The sequence below is a fragment of the Hippoglossus stenolepis genome, chromosome 13 (genome assembly GCF_022539355.2).
Source record: "Hippoglossus stenolepis isolate QCI-W04-F060 chromosome 13, HSTE1.2, whole genome shotgun sequence".
Taxonomy (NCBI): Eukaryota; Metazoa; Chordata; class Actinopteri; order Pleuronectiformes; family Pleuronectidae; genus Hippoglossus; species Hippoglossus stenolepis.
In genome coordinates, this window is record NC_061495.1 from 14,478,197 (window position 1) to 14,493,825 (window position 15,629).

The following is a 15,629-nucleotide window of genomic DNA, read 5'->3' on the forward strand; positions in this document are numbered from 1 at the left end:
CAACATACTCAGAAATCCTTCTTCATGGACTATTGTCATGTTGAAAAGGGAAAAGTGTCTTCCCCAAACTATTTTCAGAATTACTGCTCAAATATTATCTACAGTTATCCTCTAAAACGTATAATAGCAGTAAATTGGGACTAAAGCTCGACCTGAAACTAAAACTTCAAGAAAGTACTGCATATGTGGACGCCGCCGTCTACATTGGTGAGGCCATATGGAGATTCCAATCTTCGTGTTAATCCATGCATTAAAGGGTGCAGGAAATAAATGGTAATATCACAGAGCACCGAGTCCAAGTTGAATTTAAAGGTATTTGAAATTCATAACAGCTGGGAGTCAAGCTGTGCCTTCACAGTGGGGGGGTTGTTGTTTAAACCCCGCAGATAAACATTTATTACTTTTCAATATGTTTCCCATGAATCAGGGGGAGATGGAGTTGAGGTCTCAACTTGAATTTGGAAAGATAAACAATCTCTTGATCTCGAAATTGAGAGAACTTATCTCTTCAAAATCTCTTCTGATACATTTCTCATCTGCTCTTATCCGGTTAAACAATTTAATTGGTGGATACAGACATTGTCTTTCTGTTCCGGGGGATAAAACCACGAAAAACAGTCTGCTATTGTTATATCAAGAGATTGATCCAGCATCACTTCAGAGCGAGTGGAAGATAATTAAGCTGTTCTCAAATGAGCAGCTCTCCAAAAACAACTGAGACGCTCTTTGCGAGCGCACGCACGCGTACACACGCACACCTACTCTTGCACTTGCACGCTCAACAGACAATAACCTAGACATCAAAAGAACGAAAAGGGGAGCTTTGCTAAATAAAACCATCACTCGGTAATGGCTGTGGCGAGACGATAAAGAGTGCAGGGACTATCTCCAAGCGGTGCCATATCTCCCTGCGCCTTTTTTTCATATTTGAGCAACTTTCCTCTAAAAACAGGCTTATAGCTCTTTTTTCATAAGAGGGTATTTTTAATTCTAAAGTGAGGGATTGGCCACACTTGGTCTCATTAGCATGAGGAGCCGTATAAACCCCCCGCCGCGGCAGAATTTGGAGCTGTGTCGGAGGCGAGGCAACAAGCGTGTCTGACTGGCTGCGCGCAAGAGGAGCGAGTAACTTTCACTTTCAGCACATCTCAGTTGGTACAGGCGGGGGCTGCATGGAGAGCCAGAGGTCTCGTCGGCTGCGCACACAATGAGGCTGCCCACCGAGGGGAAGATCACCGCGAAGATGATGCGGGGGAGATTTATAACTTATTGGTACCGGTGGATTATTATGTTTTCCATCCATCAGTTTTTATTCGCCTCGGTGGCACAGGGCGACGGGAATACTATACGATACCAGACCAACGAGGAGGACGCGCCGGGCACGGTCATTGGAAACCTCGCCAAGGACATGTCCTTGAGTCCGTCTCACTCCTCCAAGACCAATTTTAGGATGATGAAACAATTCAACGACTCGTTCATCAGGGTGCGGGAAAGCGACGGGCAGCTCACCGTCGTGGAGCGCATCGACCGGGAGAGGATGTGCAGACACACTCCACAGTGCCTCATCACTTTTGACGTGGTGAATTTCTCCAAAGAGCGCTACAAATTGATCCACGTCGAGGTGGAGGTGAAGGACATCAACGACAACTCTCCGGAGTTCCCGAGCAGGGAGTCCATAGTGGATATCTCGGAGAACGCAGCGGTGGGGTCCCGGGTCCCTCTGGACCCAGCCGCGGACGCAGACGTCGGGTCAAACTACATCCAAAGCTACCAGATCTCCGTCAACAGTCACTTCACCATTGACGTGCTCCTGAGAGCGGATGGGGTTAAATATGCGGAATTGGTGCTAATGAAGGAGCTAGACAGGGAGACTCAGGCGTCATACACCGTGGAGCTGGTGGCCACGGACGGGGGGAACCCGCACAGATCGGGGTCAACAAAGATCAACATCAGAGTGACGGACTTTAACGACAATAGCCCCGTTTTTGACCAGAACAGCTTCTCGGTGAGTTTGCCCGAGGACGCACCGGTTGGCACAGTCATCCTGAGCCTGAACGCGGTGGACGCGGACGAGGGTTCGAACGGGGAGGTGGTGTACGGGTTCGGGAAACAGGTCCCCCGCGAGATCCGAGAACTTTTCCACGTGGATAGTAAATCGGGCCGCCTGACGCTCAGGAGCCCCGTGGATTTCGAGGACAAACGCACCTACGAGCTGGACGTGCAGGCGACCGACCTGGGAGCCAACCCGACCCCCTCCGTGTGCAAAATCATCATCCACGTCACCGACGTTAACGACAATGCCCCGGAGATCAGCATCACCCCCATGACCTCCATCACCACGGGCATCGCGCACATCAGCGAGGCGGCGGAGAGGGACAGCCTGGTGGCGCTGATCAGCACCTTGGACAGGGACTCGGGTGTGAACAGCCAGGTCCACTGCACCTTGTTCGGCCACGACCACTTCAAGCTGCGCCAGGCGTACGAGGACAGCTACATGATAGTGACCGCGGCCGTCCTGGACCGGGAGAGGATCAGCGAGTACAACCTGACGGTCATGGCCGAGGACTTTGGGTCGCCCCCGCTGAGGAAGATCACCCAGTACACCGTCAGGCTCACCGACGTGAATGACAACGCCCCTCACTTTGCGAAGGCTGTGTACGAAGTTTCCGTGGTGGAGAACAACGCCCCGGGCGCGTACATCACCACGGTGGAGGCCAGCGACGCGGATCTGGGCAACAATGGCAAGATCACATACAGGCTCGTGGACAGCGTCATCATGGGCTCCCCGGTGAACACCTTTGTGTCTCTTAACTCGGTGTCTGGCTCCATATACGCACTGAGGAGTTTTAATTACGAGGTGATGAAAGTGCTGGACGTGCACATCCAAGCCAGCGACGGGGGGTCACCACAGCTGCAGAGCACAGCTGTCGTCCGGCTAAAGATAGTTGATCAAAATGACAACCAGCCCTCCATCATCGAGCCCCCGCTTTACAAAGGCTCTGCTGAGGTGTTCCTGCCCAAAGATGCACCTGCGGGTTATGTGGTAACCCAGATAAAGGCCACAGATGCCGATGAGGGCATAAACGCACAGCTGTCCTATAAAATCACAGAGGGGGGGCACCTGGGCTTCTCCATCAACAAGGAGACAGGGAAGGTGCACGTGAGCAGACAGCTGACATATGATCTCACAGACAATGTCAAAGTCACGGTGGCGGTCAGTGACAATGGAACCCCCGCACTCACCTCCACAGCCATTATACATTTGAGCTTTATAGAAGGGACCCTCCCGAGCTTGCCTTCCTTCGCCCCCAATGGTGGCGAGGAGCTCTTTGAATGGGACATGTCCATAGCCATAATCATTGTACTGGCAGGGAGCTGCTCTCTCCTCCTGCTGGCTATCATTCTCATTACAACCATTTGCAGCCGCAGGAGGAAAGAGACGAGGGAGAGGGGGTGCGATGAAAAAGAAGACATGCCCAACGTGGAGAAAGTGGAGAGCGGGCACATCGATTCAGTGATTGCCAACCACAAAGGGAAAGTGTTTGATGCCCATCCATTTCCAGAGAAGCCGCAGTTGGCCAACAGCAACACAACAGACACAGGCTGCGAAGATGGCAGGCAGACAGCAGGCATCTTTGAGTCAAACAGCAGGGTGGCGGAGGGTAAATTAAAGGTACGTTATTATTATTTTTTTCAGAGATATTTCACAGTTTGTCACATACTGCGGGTGACTTTTTTGCAGTTTGACTCATAAATCTCTGCAACTTTCTGTCTGTGCTAGCAGGGTTATTCTACGTTGCCAGGATATGGGAAGGAAACCGTCAGGCCCATAACGATATGGAAGGGTAATTCCTTCACAACAATCTCAGCAAGAGATCCTCACATCAGCGGCAAGGACAGTGGGAAAGGGGACAGCGACTTCAACGACAGCGACTCGGACTTGAGTGCGGACGTGCACAAAAAGGAGTCGCCGCCAATGAACAGTGAGTATCACAAAAGCACAATGAAAATCAATAAAATAGGAATTCAGATTGGAGCCAAATGAAAGTATGTAAAGATTAAATCTAAGCCACACACTCAACAGATTGCATCCCGTCGCATTATGACTGATCTGGTTGTTTCCCGCAGGTCTCTGGGCGTGCACGAGCGAGTGCAAAGTGCTGGGACACTCGGACCGATGCTGGAGCCCCTCGGCCACAAGGCCCAACACGAGCCTGGCCTGCGCGCCACACCTGTCCACGTTCTCCAAGACAGCTTCGCTCCCCCGGGACAGCAGGAGGGAGAACTACTACCCGGCTCACGTGAACAAACCCACCGGGCTGCAGAGCGTGTACGAAAAAGTCCAACACCAGGAATTTGATTACATTCTCGTTGGCCCGCCGACCCCGGCCAGAATACAGGAAGCGGACGAGATATCGATTCCGGAGTATGCAAACTCTTAAAAATGAAAAAAAAAATGGAACTCTTTATACTGTACAGTACTTTTATCTTAACTGACTCTATGTTGGATTGTTGCAGTGTTTTGTAGTTTGTCATGTGTCCTTTGGCTCATGTAAGACTGTTCATTTTCTCATGTGTAATATGCAAGATTTTGTACATTAATAATATATTTTTCATAATGATTCAGTGTAAAGACAAATTTTATTATGACTTTTCAAGAGCATGCATTATTATTTATGGGGCATGACCTATATGGACACTGAGGCTGAATGGGGCCTTTCTCTCTGCAGTGGAAAACAATCAATATGAAGGATTACCATGTTTATGGTAGATTTTGTCACATTGTTACACAAATAAACGGCTTAAATTAAAGCTAGTTGTTTTGCTTTTTCGACAACAGTTCAGTTATCTGGGCTTACATGGATTCAAATGTTATCGGACTGTCTTGAGGAAATGCTCACAAAAGACACAGCCTAACCTCAATTAGCCAAGTGAATGCATTTAATTTGCCTTAAAGGCTTATGAGCCACAATAAATCAAATGGTGCTCCGCAGCTAAATTGATAGCAAGCATAAGTCAATGTCATATTCCGCTCGTGGTGCACAATGCTGTTACTGTGTCGCCTCAATTTGCATGCAAATACTCCATTTCTGATCAAATGCTGTTACAATTACATATTTCAAAGGTCAAAGAATCCCTTCACCTTTTCTGATTGCCTCGCAGCTCCGCAATTATCCAAAAGAAACGCCGTTCAATCTGTTTCCAAGCAACAGCAGCGTCGCACGTTTGAATGTGTTTTTCTTTCAGTGTTTCTTCCTTTTATGTTCTGATAAGGACCAAGTAACCTTGACCACAAAACTACAATTTCTCACATTTTCAAATCAGGAACTACACAATTAAAGTTATTTCGGTGTGTGTGTGTGTGTGTGTGTAAATACGTGTGATTTTGCAAGTCAGTACAGCACACTGTAAGAATATGAAGACCAGAGAAGCCTTGGTCCTGCAGATGAGTTTGACTACTGGTAGTGCAATGCTCATTACTGCTGAGACCTGTCACCAGCACAGGAAATCCTAATACTCCTTATTAATTTCTGCAAGTCATCCTGATTGACATTAAACTATTTGAGGCTAAAAAGTATTAAAACGCTTCTCAGGTTAGACACCAATCATTCAACCAACCGCTGCCTGTAAAACACGACGCCAGCCAATCTGCGATGAGCCGTGAATTGCTCCAAAACTCTGGTTTTAGTTTGGTACCACAGGATGGCCACCTCGCCTCAGGCAACCTGCACCTACAGGTAACATTCAGACGAAGAATTTAGCTCAAAGAATTTATATCAACTGCACGTCATTCACACTCAGGCGTCACATAGTCCTCCCGTCGGATAGCCCGATTCTCCAAAGAGAGGTAACAGTACCAGAGAGGAGATTATAGAGGCCAGCATGGAAGAGACTGTGGAAAAAGTCCATAATACCACTCATGGATACGGCTGTTTTGAACACTGCACTCCTCTGGTAAGACAGGCCTATTGAGCTTTGTTGGTTTAAATCAAAATGCAATTGGCACCCATGGCATGTAGCAAACTGTCCAATGTTGAGGTTTCCAGGAGTTTTTACTTTTATCCTGGATGCTGTTCGCCGGGTGTGATTTTCTTCCTTCTGCTCACTGCGAACTTTAAGGGACACAGCACATCCGGCACCTCTGCTCCGGTCAGTCGCCTCCTGAGATGTGGCGCCGCGGTTCTCATCGTCGGTGCCGTGTTGATGCTGTGTGCGTCCGCGGCTGCTCTCTACCTGTGGAAAGTCAGTGATAAAAATGTGAGTGGCGTCCAAGGACTATGCTGCAGTTTCATGGTGCAATAACAGATATTGGAAAGGAAATTGTCAGAAGAGATATTCAGGTTAAGACCAGAGATTCCCTGTAAATAACTAACACAATGCAGGATTACACTTTAATTTGATCTACAATACATATACACACACAATTCATAAATGGTCTCTCACTCCATCCTGTAAGAATTATGTTTATTTGTGTCCTAATGAGCTCACATGTAGGGCAAACACCCCCATCAAGGTCTGCAATAGCATCTCCTGTGGCGCTTCACTCAAATTCTCAGTGTGCTAATGCAGGATTTCTGTTGGAGAAGAAACATCAAAAACACAGAGCAGGGGAATAAGTAGCATGAAGCTTTTTGTTTTTTTTCCTTCTGTATCTCACGTCTTTTGTGTTTCCCTCAGTGTGATTTACATAACTCCACTAATCAGTCATTTTAACATTCCACTGTGATTGCTGCCAGGTTTATAATGTTCGTTACAGCATGAACATCAATGGGGAGGTGAGGGAGGGCTCCGTGGAAATTGATTCCGACAACAACCTGGAGAGATTCAAAACTGGGAGCGGAGCCGGGGAAGCGGTGGAGATTCATGACTTTCAAATAGTGAGTGAGTTTTGTCCTTGTTCTCTCTTCCTGGGGTTTAGTTCAGCGGAGATTTCTCCTGTGTGTGCTCGGGAAAAATAAATAAATAGAAGCTGTCAGTGTAAACATCTCTGTGACTCGGTGCAGGGGATTACTGGAATTCGCTTCTTCGGAGGTGACAAGTGCTACATTAAATCTCAAATCAAAGCCAACCTTCCACACGTGGGAGCTCACAACAAAGAGACGCTAATGTTCGACCTGGTACGTACACAGCACTGCTTAAACATCGCAAACTGGAGACATTCCGGCTGCTGTCAACACTGATTTCTATGATATTATCTTTATTTTTCTCTTTGCAGATGGATGAATTAATGCCAGTGAGGTTTGACGAGGGGTTCCTGGTTTGGGTCGCAGGAGGACAGCCGCTGACGGACACCAGTTTTCTGAGCAACAAGATTCTGGGTCTTTGTGGTGAACTTCCCATTTACTGGCTCCAACCTGCTTTCCCCAAAGGTCGTCTTCTCTTTATCTTCCCCTTTTTCATTCATTCCATCACACAGGTTGTATAGAAAAAACATCCTGCTACCATGCATCATACATTTCTTCATAGTTTTGTCTCGCCTCATTCTCGCTGACACAGTCTTGCCTGAGAAGTTTGTGAAGCACCTGAACATCTCAAACATTATGAACTACATTTAGAGCCGTGCACCCAAAAGAAGGCACCAGTCGTCTATTAAAAAAGAATGATCTTGAAATATGCAAGAGTGCCTGATATCACTGCTGCTGATTGAATTATTCAGGACGCCTGAGACAGACCCAGCTATGTGGGATTGAGCTCTGAGGACACGTATGTCGTCTTGTGGATGTTGACCCAATACTCTCGTCTCTCGTGGCCGCCGTAACAGATGGGGAAAGGAGAAAGAGAGACACGCAGCGAGCCAAGCGGCAGTTTAGCGTGGAGGAGTTGGAGGCGCCTGCCGAGGCGAGGGACCCGGTGAGTCACGCCGAGGTCGACGCCTCCAGAGTGGTGGAAGGAGACGAGGAGGAGGGGGCTCAGTCGACGGCAGGGTCGGCATACAATCCTGAAAACCCCTATCATGTGAGTAGCGAGTTCGTCAACAACGCTGTTTGTGATAAACAAGACTCCAGAGCTGGTAAACTGATTAACTATCAAGGGGCACAAACTGAGGCCTGAAGCAACCCCTGAAGTAACATTAATTTAAGAAGTTAAGTTTTCTCGGTTTTGTCAACACTTTTTACAGATGAATGCATAAAATCCTCAAGGAGCCAGCCTTGTTAAAAATGCATTCTCGCAGAAATAGAAGTTCACGGCGTGGAAACGTGCTAAACTGGATCTATTCCTCCAGTCAGCGGGGTGGGTCTTCACCGGTGCTGCTGTTTGGGGATGTGTCACATTAGTAACTGTAATCACAGGTCACCGGGGGTAACAGCCGCGAACCAAAGTGAAAATTCCCACCGGTTATAAAAATTCATGTTGCCTGAGAGAGCCGGAGTCACGTGTTTTAAGAGGATGAGAAGTTGTTTTTTTTTGACAACATTTGAATTGCAAATGTGAGTTCAAGTTGAAAAAAGAAAGACTGCTCTTCAAAATTAACTCTGCTTCACAAACTGCAGCGCAGCGGAGCGGCCGGAGAGGAGGGCGCCGTGACCTTTGACTCCATGTTAGACCACCAGGGGATCTGCTGCTCGGATTGCCAACGCAGCTACACTCACTGTCAGAGGATATGCGAGCCTCTGCGCGGCTACTGGCCTTGGCCTTACCACTACAGAGGGTGCCAGGTAGCCTGCCGAGTCATTATGCCCTGTCGCTGGTGGGTGGCTCGCATCTTGGGTGTTGTGTGAGGAGAAAAGCACGCCACATCTGTGAGGGAACATTGCTTCTTGTTTTCCTCCCAAAGATGAAAGAAATATCTCTACATTCTCAGCTTTGATGCGGTTATTTATTTTCCGGCTTTGACTGTAAATACCATCAGAGCTACACCTGTTACGTGAATGTATGATTATCTGTGCCCTAATCCGGGCTGTACGACACATTTCACACATAGATGTTACATAGAAACAGCTGCTTTCTCTTTGTAGGCTTGCACCGCTGCTTTACATAGCTACAGTAAAACCAGGACACATAAATGACATATTCCTATTTGCAGCGACACGCTCACAAATGATTCATTTTTTTGCATCTTGTAATACGCCGGCTTAATGCACTGTAGTGTGTTTAATGGAGGGTGTGGGACTGAGTCCAAGCGCTCGGCAGATCATGTACCTTTTCTGACTGAATAGGCTTCAATAAATTCTAATTACAGTATATGCTGGCTTTGATGTAGCTTATTTTGTGTGTGTGCGTATTTGTGCATCTGTGTGTGTGTCTGTGTGTGTGTGTTTGTTGTTTAGGTGTTACTCAGGTTGTGGGGACCTAAATCTGTTTACACCCTCACATTATGGGGTCTTGTCTTTGTCACGGGGGGAGAAAAAGCAAGTCCCCCGCCTGCAGGACATGAATCGTTAAATGTCAAAGTAATAGGTTAATGGTTAGAAATGCATGTAGGTTACGGTTGGATTAGGTCTCTAAGAAATGTCCTCTGAAGTCATGAAGACCCAATGTGTGTGTGTGTGTGTGTGTGTGTGTGTGTGTGTGTGTGTGTGTGTGTGTGTGTGTGTGTGTGTGCATCACATGTTGTTTCCATGGTTCCACAGGGTGCTTTTCTGATAAAACTGAAGTGACAGCAATGGTTGCCATAACTTACATTCACAGCTCAGAATCAGTTTGAGGGCAATGCAATTTGTGCACACTGTCATCTGCATTGGTGTAATGTGAGATGAGTGTCATGGCAATGATGGAAAAATATTTCCACAAAAGTGACATTTTTATTAAATAAATAAATCAATGTTTTTTTTTTTTTTTTCCTCTATGAGAAGAGGAGGAGGGACGATGCTTCCAAATAACACGATCACAGAGACAGGCTTTTTCCTTTTCTATTTTTTTTTTTTCTCGCACAGCTGCTATTGGGACTTGTGGCATAGCCATTCTGAAAACCTCAAAATCAAAAGAAATCAGATTACTATCTCCAAAGCCATATGCCAACTTTCTAAATAATTGAAAGGACCCATGTTGCGATCAAGACGATTTCACAGGGGGTGATCCAGGCACATCAAATTACAACAGATGTGAAATTGCACCATATCTGCCACTAAAACCACATTGAAACACACAAAGAGATGCTTGTCTCTTTGCTTGGAGATCTTCCCCGGTTTTCATGGGGGTAGAGGTGCTTATCACATCGGCAGTGCTGATAAGACGGCCTCTGTGCTTCCGTAGGCTATATAATATTAATCCCTCTCCCACGTCTGCAGATGCACTTAAAGGAAGGTGACAAGCATGACATATCCAGGACCTCCTGATGGCTCATGCTCTGGAGTGCAGCCGCTAAAAGAGCCCCAAGTACCCTCAAGTGATGTAAATTTGCAGGGGGAGTCCAATTTCCATCACAGCGCTGTCACTGCCATGGTCATTAAACTAAATCATCCCGCTGTGTGTCACACGGCTCCCATTTTAAAGTCCTCTCAATAATGGAGTTATACTTGGACTGCAGATTGCAGCACAACAGTGACCTAACAGCAGCCACAAGAGTTTCCTACACATTAATTCGTCTTCAGAAATCGCAGGAACACAGTGTATATGTGGTTAGGAGATTACCTAGAAATTATTTATTAATTGAGAAACGTCTCAGCAGCACCAGTTTCACTTCAACAGGTCGGCTTCTGAAGTCAGCAACTGGAGCTGGAATCTAAATATTACGCGTCATGTGCCTGTTGCTGTCGGCGGTTTTCCTTGGGTTTCACTCACGCTGTTGATGCAGCAGCGAAAGACAAAGAGCTCCGAGTCTATGCAAGAAGAAGAAGATGAGAAGCACACAGCGAAAAGGGGGAGAGAAAGAAAACACATCAACACAAGCAACAGCTCAAAATGGCATTTAAACCGAGAAAAAAAACACATAGCTCAGAACAACAGCAGTTTTGTTATCCCGAGGCCCTGTCTCTAAAAAAAAAAAACTTGTTTCCTTTTACAATTCCTCTCCTAAGAAGAGAAATGTACCCCCGTCGAGTAGAAAAGACGAATGTGTCGGAGAGCAGCTTCAGTGTGTGAGACAGTGGTGCCTTTTTGTTTGTCTCCCCTCTGGAGCCAAGCTTACCCTGGGAGCCCTGCAGGCCAGGGAACAAACAGAGCTCTGTGAGCACTGACCCACTGTGCCCAGCAGCCAGACTGCAAACCTCCACTCCTGCGCTAATAGGAAACCACAGACGAGGAGTCCGCAGCGGGGGGAGCTTTCTCGCATCCACCTGTGCTTTCATCATTGCCCATCAAAACAAGCAAAGGCAGGCAGGGAGCTCTGGTGCTCTGGTGACCACTGAATCAAAAGCTTTTGCACCAACATCCCCATGGCACACAAACACTTTGTGAGCAGAAAGCTTCTGGGATGCCGTAGCTTGCTGGTTTATCTCGTGTAGCATGGATTTGGGCTAATCAAGCCCGTGCACTGGCTGGAGCTCCCTATGAATACGTCAACAGCCTGTCATAAATTTGCCTGTAGTTGCCCAAGAGGCATTAGAAGTGTGAATAGAAGTGTGAAGTGAACCACTCTAGTAAACGTGTCCTACATTTGATTGCGTGTTTTCCATTACGTCCCGACATGAATGAAATAAACAGTAGTGACAGTCCATTTTGCACCTTAACCAGAACACAGAAACCCTTTTAGGCAAGCTCATTATGTTTTTCTGCAAGAAAGCACCGCAGTACGTTTATAGATGTTGGCGTTGTGAAAAACCTGTTACCCGCAGTTTTGCACCGGCAGTAACAAGCCGGGCACAGAGTATTTGTCTTTTCTCCCGAATGGTCAGAAATAACATGGTGGGACGGAAAAAAGCAGGGGGAGGGGACGGTTCGGTACAAGGCTTAAATGATTTTTAATCCCATGGTTGAGTGACCACTTGCAGCTCTGCCCAGTAAGTCTGACTCTGCCTGCCATTTGCAGGTCTCTCGGAAATTTCTTTGCCATTGGCTCGAGTGTCCGCTTCACTCTCTCCCTCTCCCTCCTATTTAGTATGCAGGCTCCAAATGGCCCTTAATTAAATGCCTGCTGGTATTGTATAAAGATCTCTGTTGTGTTTATTTCATTTAGTTAAAACTGTGAATAGTCGACGCACCTACTCGCATTCAGTGAATTACACTTTCTATGTAATGGAGCACTATAGCCATCCTCCTGGGAGACTCCATTAGTCTGTGCACACTGCAGGGATTTCTTTATATTTCACTTGGTTGCATGGTGTCCTTTTTTGTCTTGAGACGTGCTGTATGTGTGACAGCGGCGGAGGCATCCAACCTGCAGTGGATGTCAAGAGTTCCTCACCGGAGGTGGGCAGTTATCTTTTACTACACAGCAGGCATGAGCTCCCTGCAAGGACACGGCATAATCAACAACATAAATCATCCTGCCTCACCCACATCATTCTCCTCTGCCTGTTAGTGAAGTTTGATTTTTGAAAAGAAACGCCAACGGGATCAATGTTAAAAAGATTTCCCAACAAAATATGACATTTGAGAAAAAAAAGTTCACTCATCCTAGGACGAACCCCAGAAACGTACACATCCTCTGGTGGAGTGCTTAAAATGAGCTATAGATAGCTCAGAGCGGAATCAAATCAAGACTTCACATCGACACACTGCGAGAGAGAGAGAAGAGAAAGAAAAAAAAAACATCTCCTCCACAAAGCAATGTCAAGAGGCTTGCCACATGAAAGCAGAAGTTGTCCAAAGAGTAACAGGAAGTACTGACAAAGTTTATGAGGAAAAAAAAAAAGTAGTGTGTTTTTAATCCTCAGCAGCACATGCAACAATGAGGGAGCCCGAGTGCTTAGATATGCCACCCCGGGGGCAGGCTCTATACTTAAGGCTTACAACAGCCTCATTATCTCCCTCAACTCACATCAGATCCTAGCAGCAGTTTGTCACAGGCAGGCTCCTCTCTGCCAGTAGGCATCAGACCAATCCTTCTGCAACACTACTGTACATAATTGCCATATGGACAGCATTTTGAGCCAGACTGAAGACTAAAAAGCCCTCCAGGCAGATTCCCCAGATAACTAAATGAATATTTTATCTCATTTCCATCTAATTTGCACCACATTATTATACAGAAGTGAATTTTTTAATTAATTGATAGAACAGATCAAACACAGGTTTACACTTTGATTTTCGAGAGCTGTTATTTTGATAATTTGCATGGCTCTTTTCGCATGCCAAGCTTTTTTAATCTCCCAGAATTTGAGCATCTCTATATAGAAACACTATAATAAAACATACAGCGAATTAATAACTGTCAGCGCACATGAAATGCCTGTCTTGGTTGTGTGAGCAGCTCCGGCGAGAAGTTCTTTTACCTGCCACTCGACTGATTAATTAATTTCACACTGTTTAATTAAATCCACAGTCTGGGGAGTCTGGGCGGCACTGTGGGGAGCCCTATCTGAGCCGCGTGTGTACAGAGATTACTAAAGAAGGTCTCACCATCCGCTCGCCCACTAATGTTGACACTGACGTCACCCTCCTCTGGATACCGGAGCCGGATTGTGTCAATGTCATCCAGCAGTTGTGAGCTTTTACTGCTGGGGACATGATAGCCTTGCACCATTTGTTGATTATCTGCTGGCATTTACAGTAACAAAAGGACACCGGAGCGCTTGACTGCATTTGACACAAATTAATATTTGACAGAAAGTGTCAAACGAAATGTGTTGGTGCAATTTGTAAACCTTGGATTCGCCGTAAGAGATATTTAACTGTACAAACACAAATAAAGGGCATCTAAATGGCCATAAATGCAATTAGCTGCAGCGTAAATGTACATGTTTAACATTGTTGTAACCAACAGTCAGAGACGCTGTGTCTCTTAAGTCAGAACAGAGAGGTGTTCAAATGTGTAGCACAGCAAGCAATATGCATTTAACATATTTTTGGCATCTCTAATCAAAAGCAAACACATTTTGATTGTGTGGCTCAAATCGGCCTTTTACAGCACAACTTAAAAAACAAGATGAAATTGAAACGCAATCCGATGTTTGTATTTTGACGAAGACGATACCGTATGTATTCGCGCAACAAAAAATTAAAAGGGATCATGTTGATCCTCGCCCCTTTAATACCTCACAATAACAAACCAAACCCTGATGCGAGCCGCTGCTCGCTCCGTTTAATGTTCGTACATCGAGGAAAGCAGAGCTAATCGATTAGGTAGAAAAAGATGCAGCCTGCTGGTCTGATGTGATGTGACGTGGAACCAGTATTTCCTTGTGCTCTCTATTTGATGTGCCAAGAGCGATTAGGGCAACAAACACATCCCCCGATGGCGACGACGTGAAGAAGTCATCATACAAAACAGAATTTACATTTTTACATGCATGGTTGAATTTGAAATATAAAAATAAAATAAAAAGTTTCAAGCGTGTGTTTCTGTCTTATTTCCAACTGAAAAGCAAAGAGCAGTTTCTGTTAACTAGGGTGTAAATAAGGCTTCTCCTCTGTTTATACTGCTTGACAATAATGGAACAAGACAAAAGTTTAATATGAGCAACAAACAAGAGTTGACTTGAAACTTTAATTAGCTTTAGTAAATGTCACTGTCATCATTGCACCTCTCCACAAACACCACAAGGAGTCAGACGCTTTTATTCAAATGAACTGTTGAATCTTTACACACCGTCGAGACTTGTTGTCTCCACTCAGACGAGAGGGACTTTTTACAATCACTCCGGCACACGGCATCAAGGCATGTTTGTGAACTGATGCAGCATAAGCTGGAGGAGCAGCCCCCTATTTGTGCTTGCCTTGTCCTGTGACAGGGAGACCTATCAGGTGCTCATCTCTGCTACCCCCCCCACAACCCGCCTCCTCCCATCGCTGTCTCCTCCTGACCTCATTCTGTCATCTTCGTTTTCCTTCTTCCCCACTCTCAGGTCTTTTATAAAGTGTCTCCATGCATTACACATTTAACAATGCATTAAAAATAGGCCACCATCAATCAGTCATTCAGCAGCGCAGACGGGGATCTACTTGTGGCACCAATTTGATATGATTCTCGAGGTTCAAGCACGGAACGGGGAATGCTCTAAACTCCTGGGTTGCTTCCTATGGGGTGGGGGGTGAACTTAACAGAGAGAAAAACACACGTTTATGTGCTAATAATACGCCACATCCCCGAAAAACCCACCGCAACCACTATTCTTTTTTTTTTTTAAATCCCCATTGGTTTGATTTACTGTGGCACACTGTCTTTCCGGAATCCAGAAACAGAATCAGAATAATATGCAGAAGCGGAGGCCGTGACAAGATCCCTGGTGATGGGTGCCAGGTTAACATGGTGCCCGAAACAATGGTTTGAGAACTGTGATGCATGATACAGGAAAGGTACTAGGTAGAAATCTGATGTAATGGTCGGGAGTGAGTCAAGCCCTGAGGGGAAACAGTCTGAACAGTCTGACTCCGGGTTGCTCATGCCAAAGCAGATGTTCAAGCTGACGACAGCGGCACACAGAACGACAGCGCTACATGTTATTCGCAAAAGAAAAGGTATCTTATATGATTAGGACGGCACGTCAAGTTTGCGGGAGCCGCCGCTTTGGTATCTGCTTTCAGAGCACATTGTACTGCTCGTTTAATAATGAAACGCTGAGAAACTCACAGTTTCCGCGCGAGTTTTG

At 46.1% G+C, this 15,629-nt stretch overlaps 2 protein-coding genes across 3 annotated transcripts; both read left to right on the plus strand.

The window, feature by feature from the left end:
- The first annotated feature begins 917 nt into the window (after positions 1 to 917).
- Positions 918 to 4,812, plus strand: si:ch211-199f5.1 (protocadherin-8). Of its 2 annotated transcripts, none has more exons than XM_035174799.2 (3): positions 918 to 3,673; positions 3,782 to 3,983; positions 4,129 to 4,812. In XM_035174799.2, the coding sequence occupies exons 1-3, from the start codon at positions 1,208 to 1,210 to the stop codon at positions 4,440 to 4,442; spliced, it is 2,982 nt and encodes a 993-aa protein (XP_035030690.1). In that variant the 5' UTR covers positions 918 to 1,207; the 3' UTR covers positions 4,443 to 4,812. The 2 variants fall into 2 exon arrangements, with proteins under 2 accessions (XP_035030690.1, XP_035030691.1); XM_035174800.2 differs by having other exon boundaries at positions 3,785 to 3,983.
- A 1,071-nt stretch (positions 4,813 to 5,883) lies between these two features.
- On the plus strand, positions 5,884 to 8,720 carry cnmd (chondromodulin). The gene is made up of 7 exons (XM_035175012.1): positions 5,884 to 5,955; positions 6,121 to 6,258; positions 6,738 to 6,878; positions 7,005 to 7,118; positions 7,217 to 7,370; positions 7,763 to 7,956; positions 8,493 to 8,720. The coding sequence occupies exons 1-7, from the start codon at positions 5,884 to 5,886 to the stop codon at positions 8,718 to 8,720; spliced, it is 1,041 nt and encodes a 346-aa protein (XP_035030903.1).
- The last annotated feature ends 6,909 nt before the right edge of the window (positions 8,721 to 15,629 follow it).

Excerpts from the sequence above, each read along its gene's own strand:
- cnmd (XM_035175012.1), top strand. The coding sequence starts at position 5,884 with ATGGAAGAGACTGTGGAAAAAGTCCATAATACCACTCATGGATACGGC. Across the intron at positions 5,956-6,120 it reads TTGAACACTGCACTCCTCTG|GGACACAGCACATCCGGCAC; the intron begins GTAAGACAGGCC and ends GCGAACTTTAAG. Across the intron at positions 7,957-8,492 it reads ATCCTGAAAACCCCTATCAT|CGCAGCGGAGCGGCCGGAGA; the intron begins GTGAGTAGCGAG and ends CACAAACTGCAG.
- si:ch211-199f5.1 (XM_035174799.2), top strand. The coding sequence starts at position 1,208 with ATGAGGCTGCCCACCGAGGGGAAGATCACCGCGAAGATGATGCGGGGG. Across the intron at positions 3,674-3,781 it reads TGGCGGAGGGTAAATTAAAG|CAGGGTTATTCTACGTTGCC; the intron begins GTACGTTATTAT and ends TGTCTGTGCTAG. Across the intron at positions 3,984-4,128 it reads GGAGTCGCCGCCAATGAACA|GTCTCTGGGCGTGCACGAGC; the intron begins GTGAGTATCACA and ends TGTTTCCCGCAG.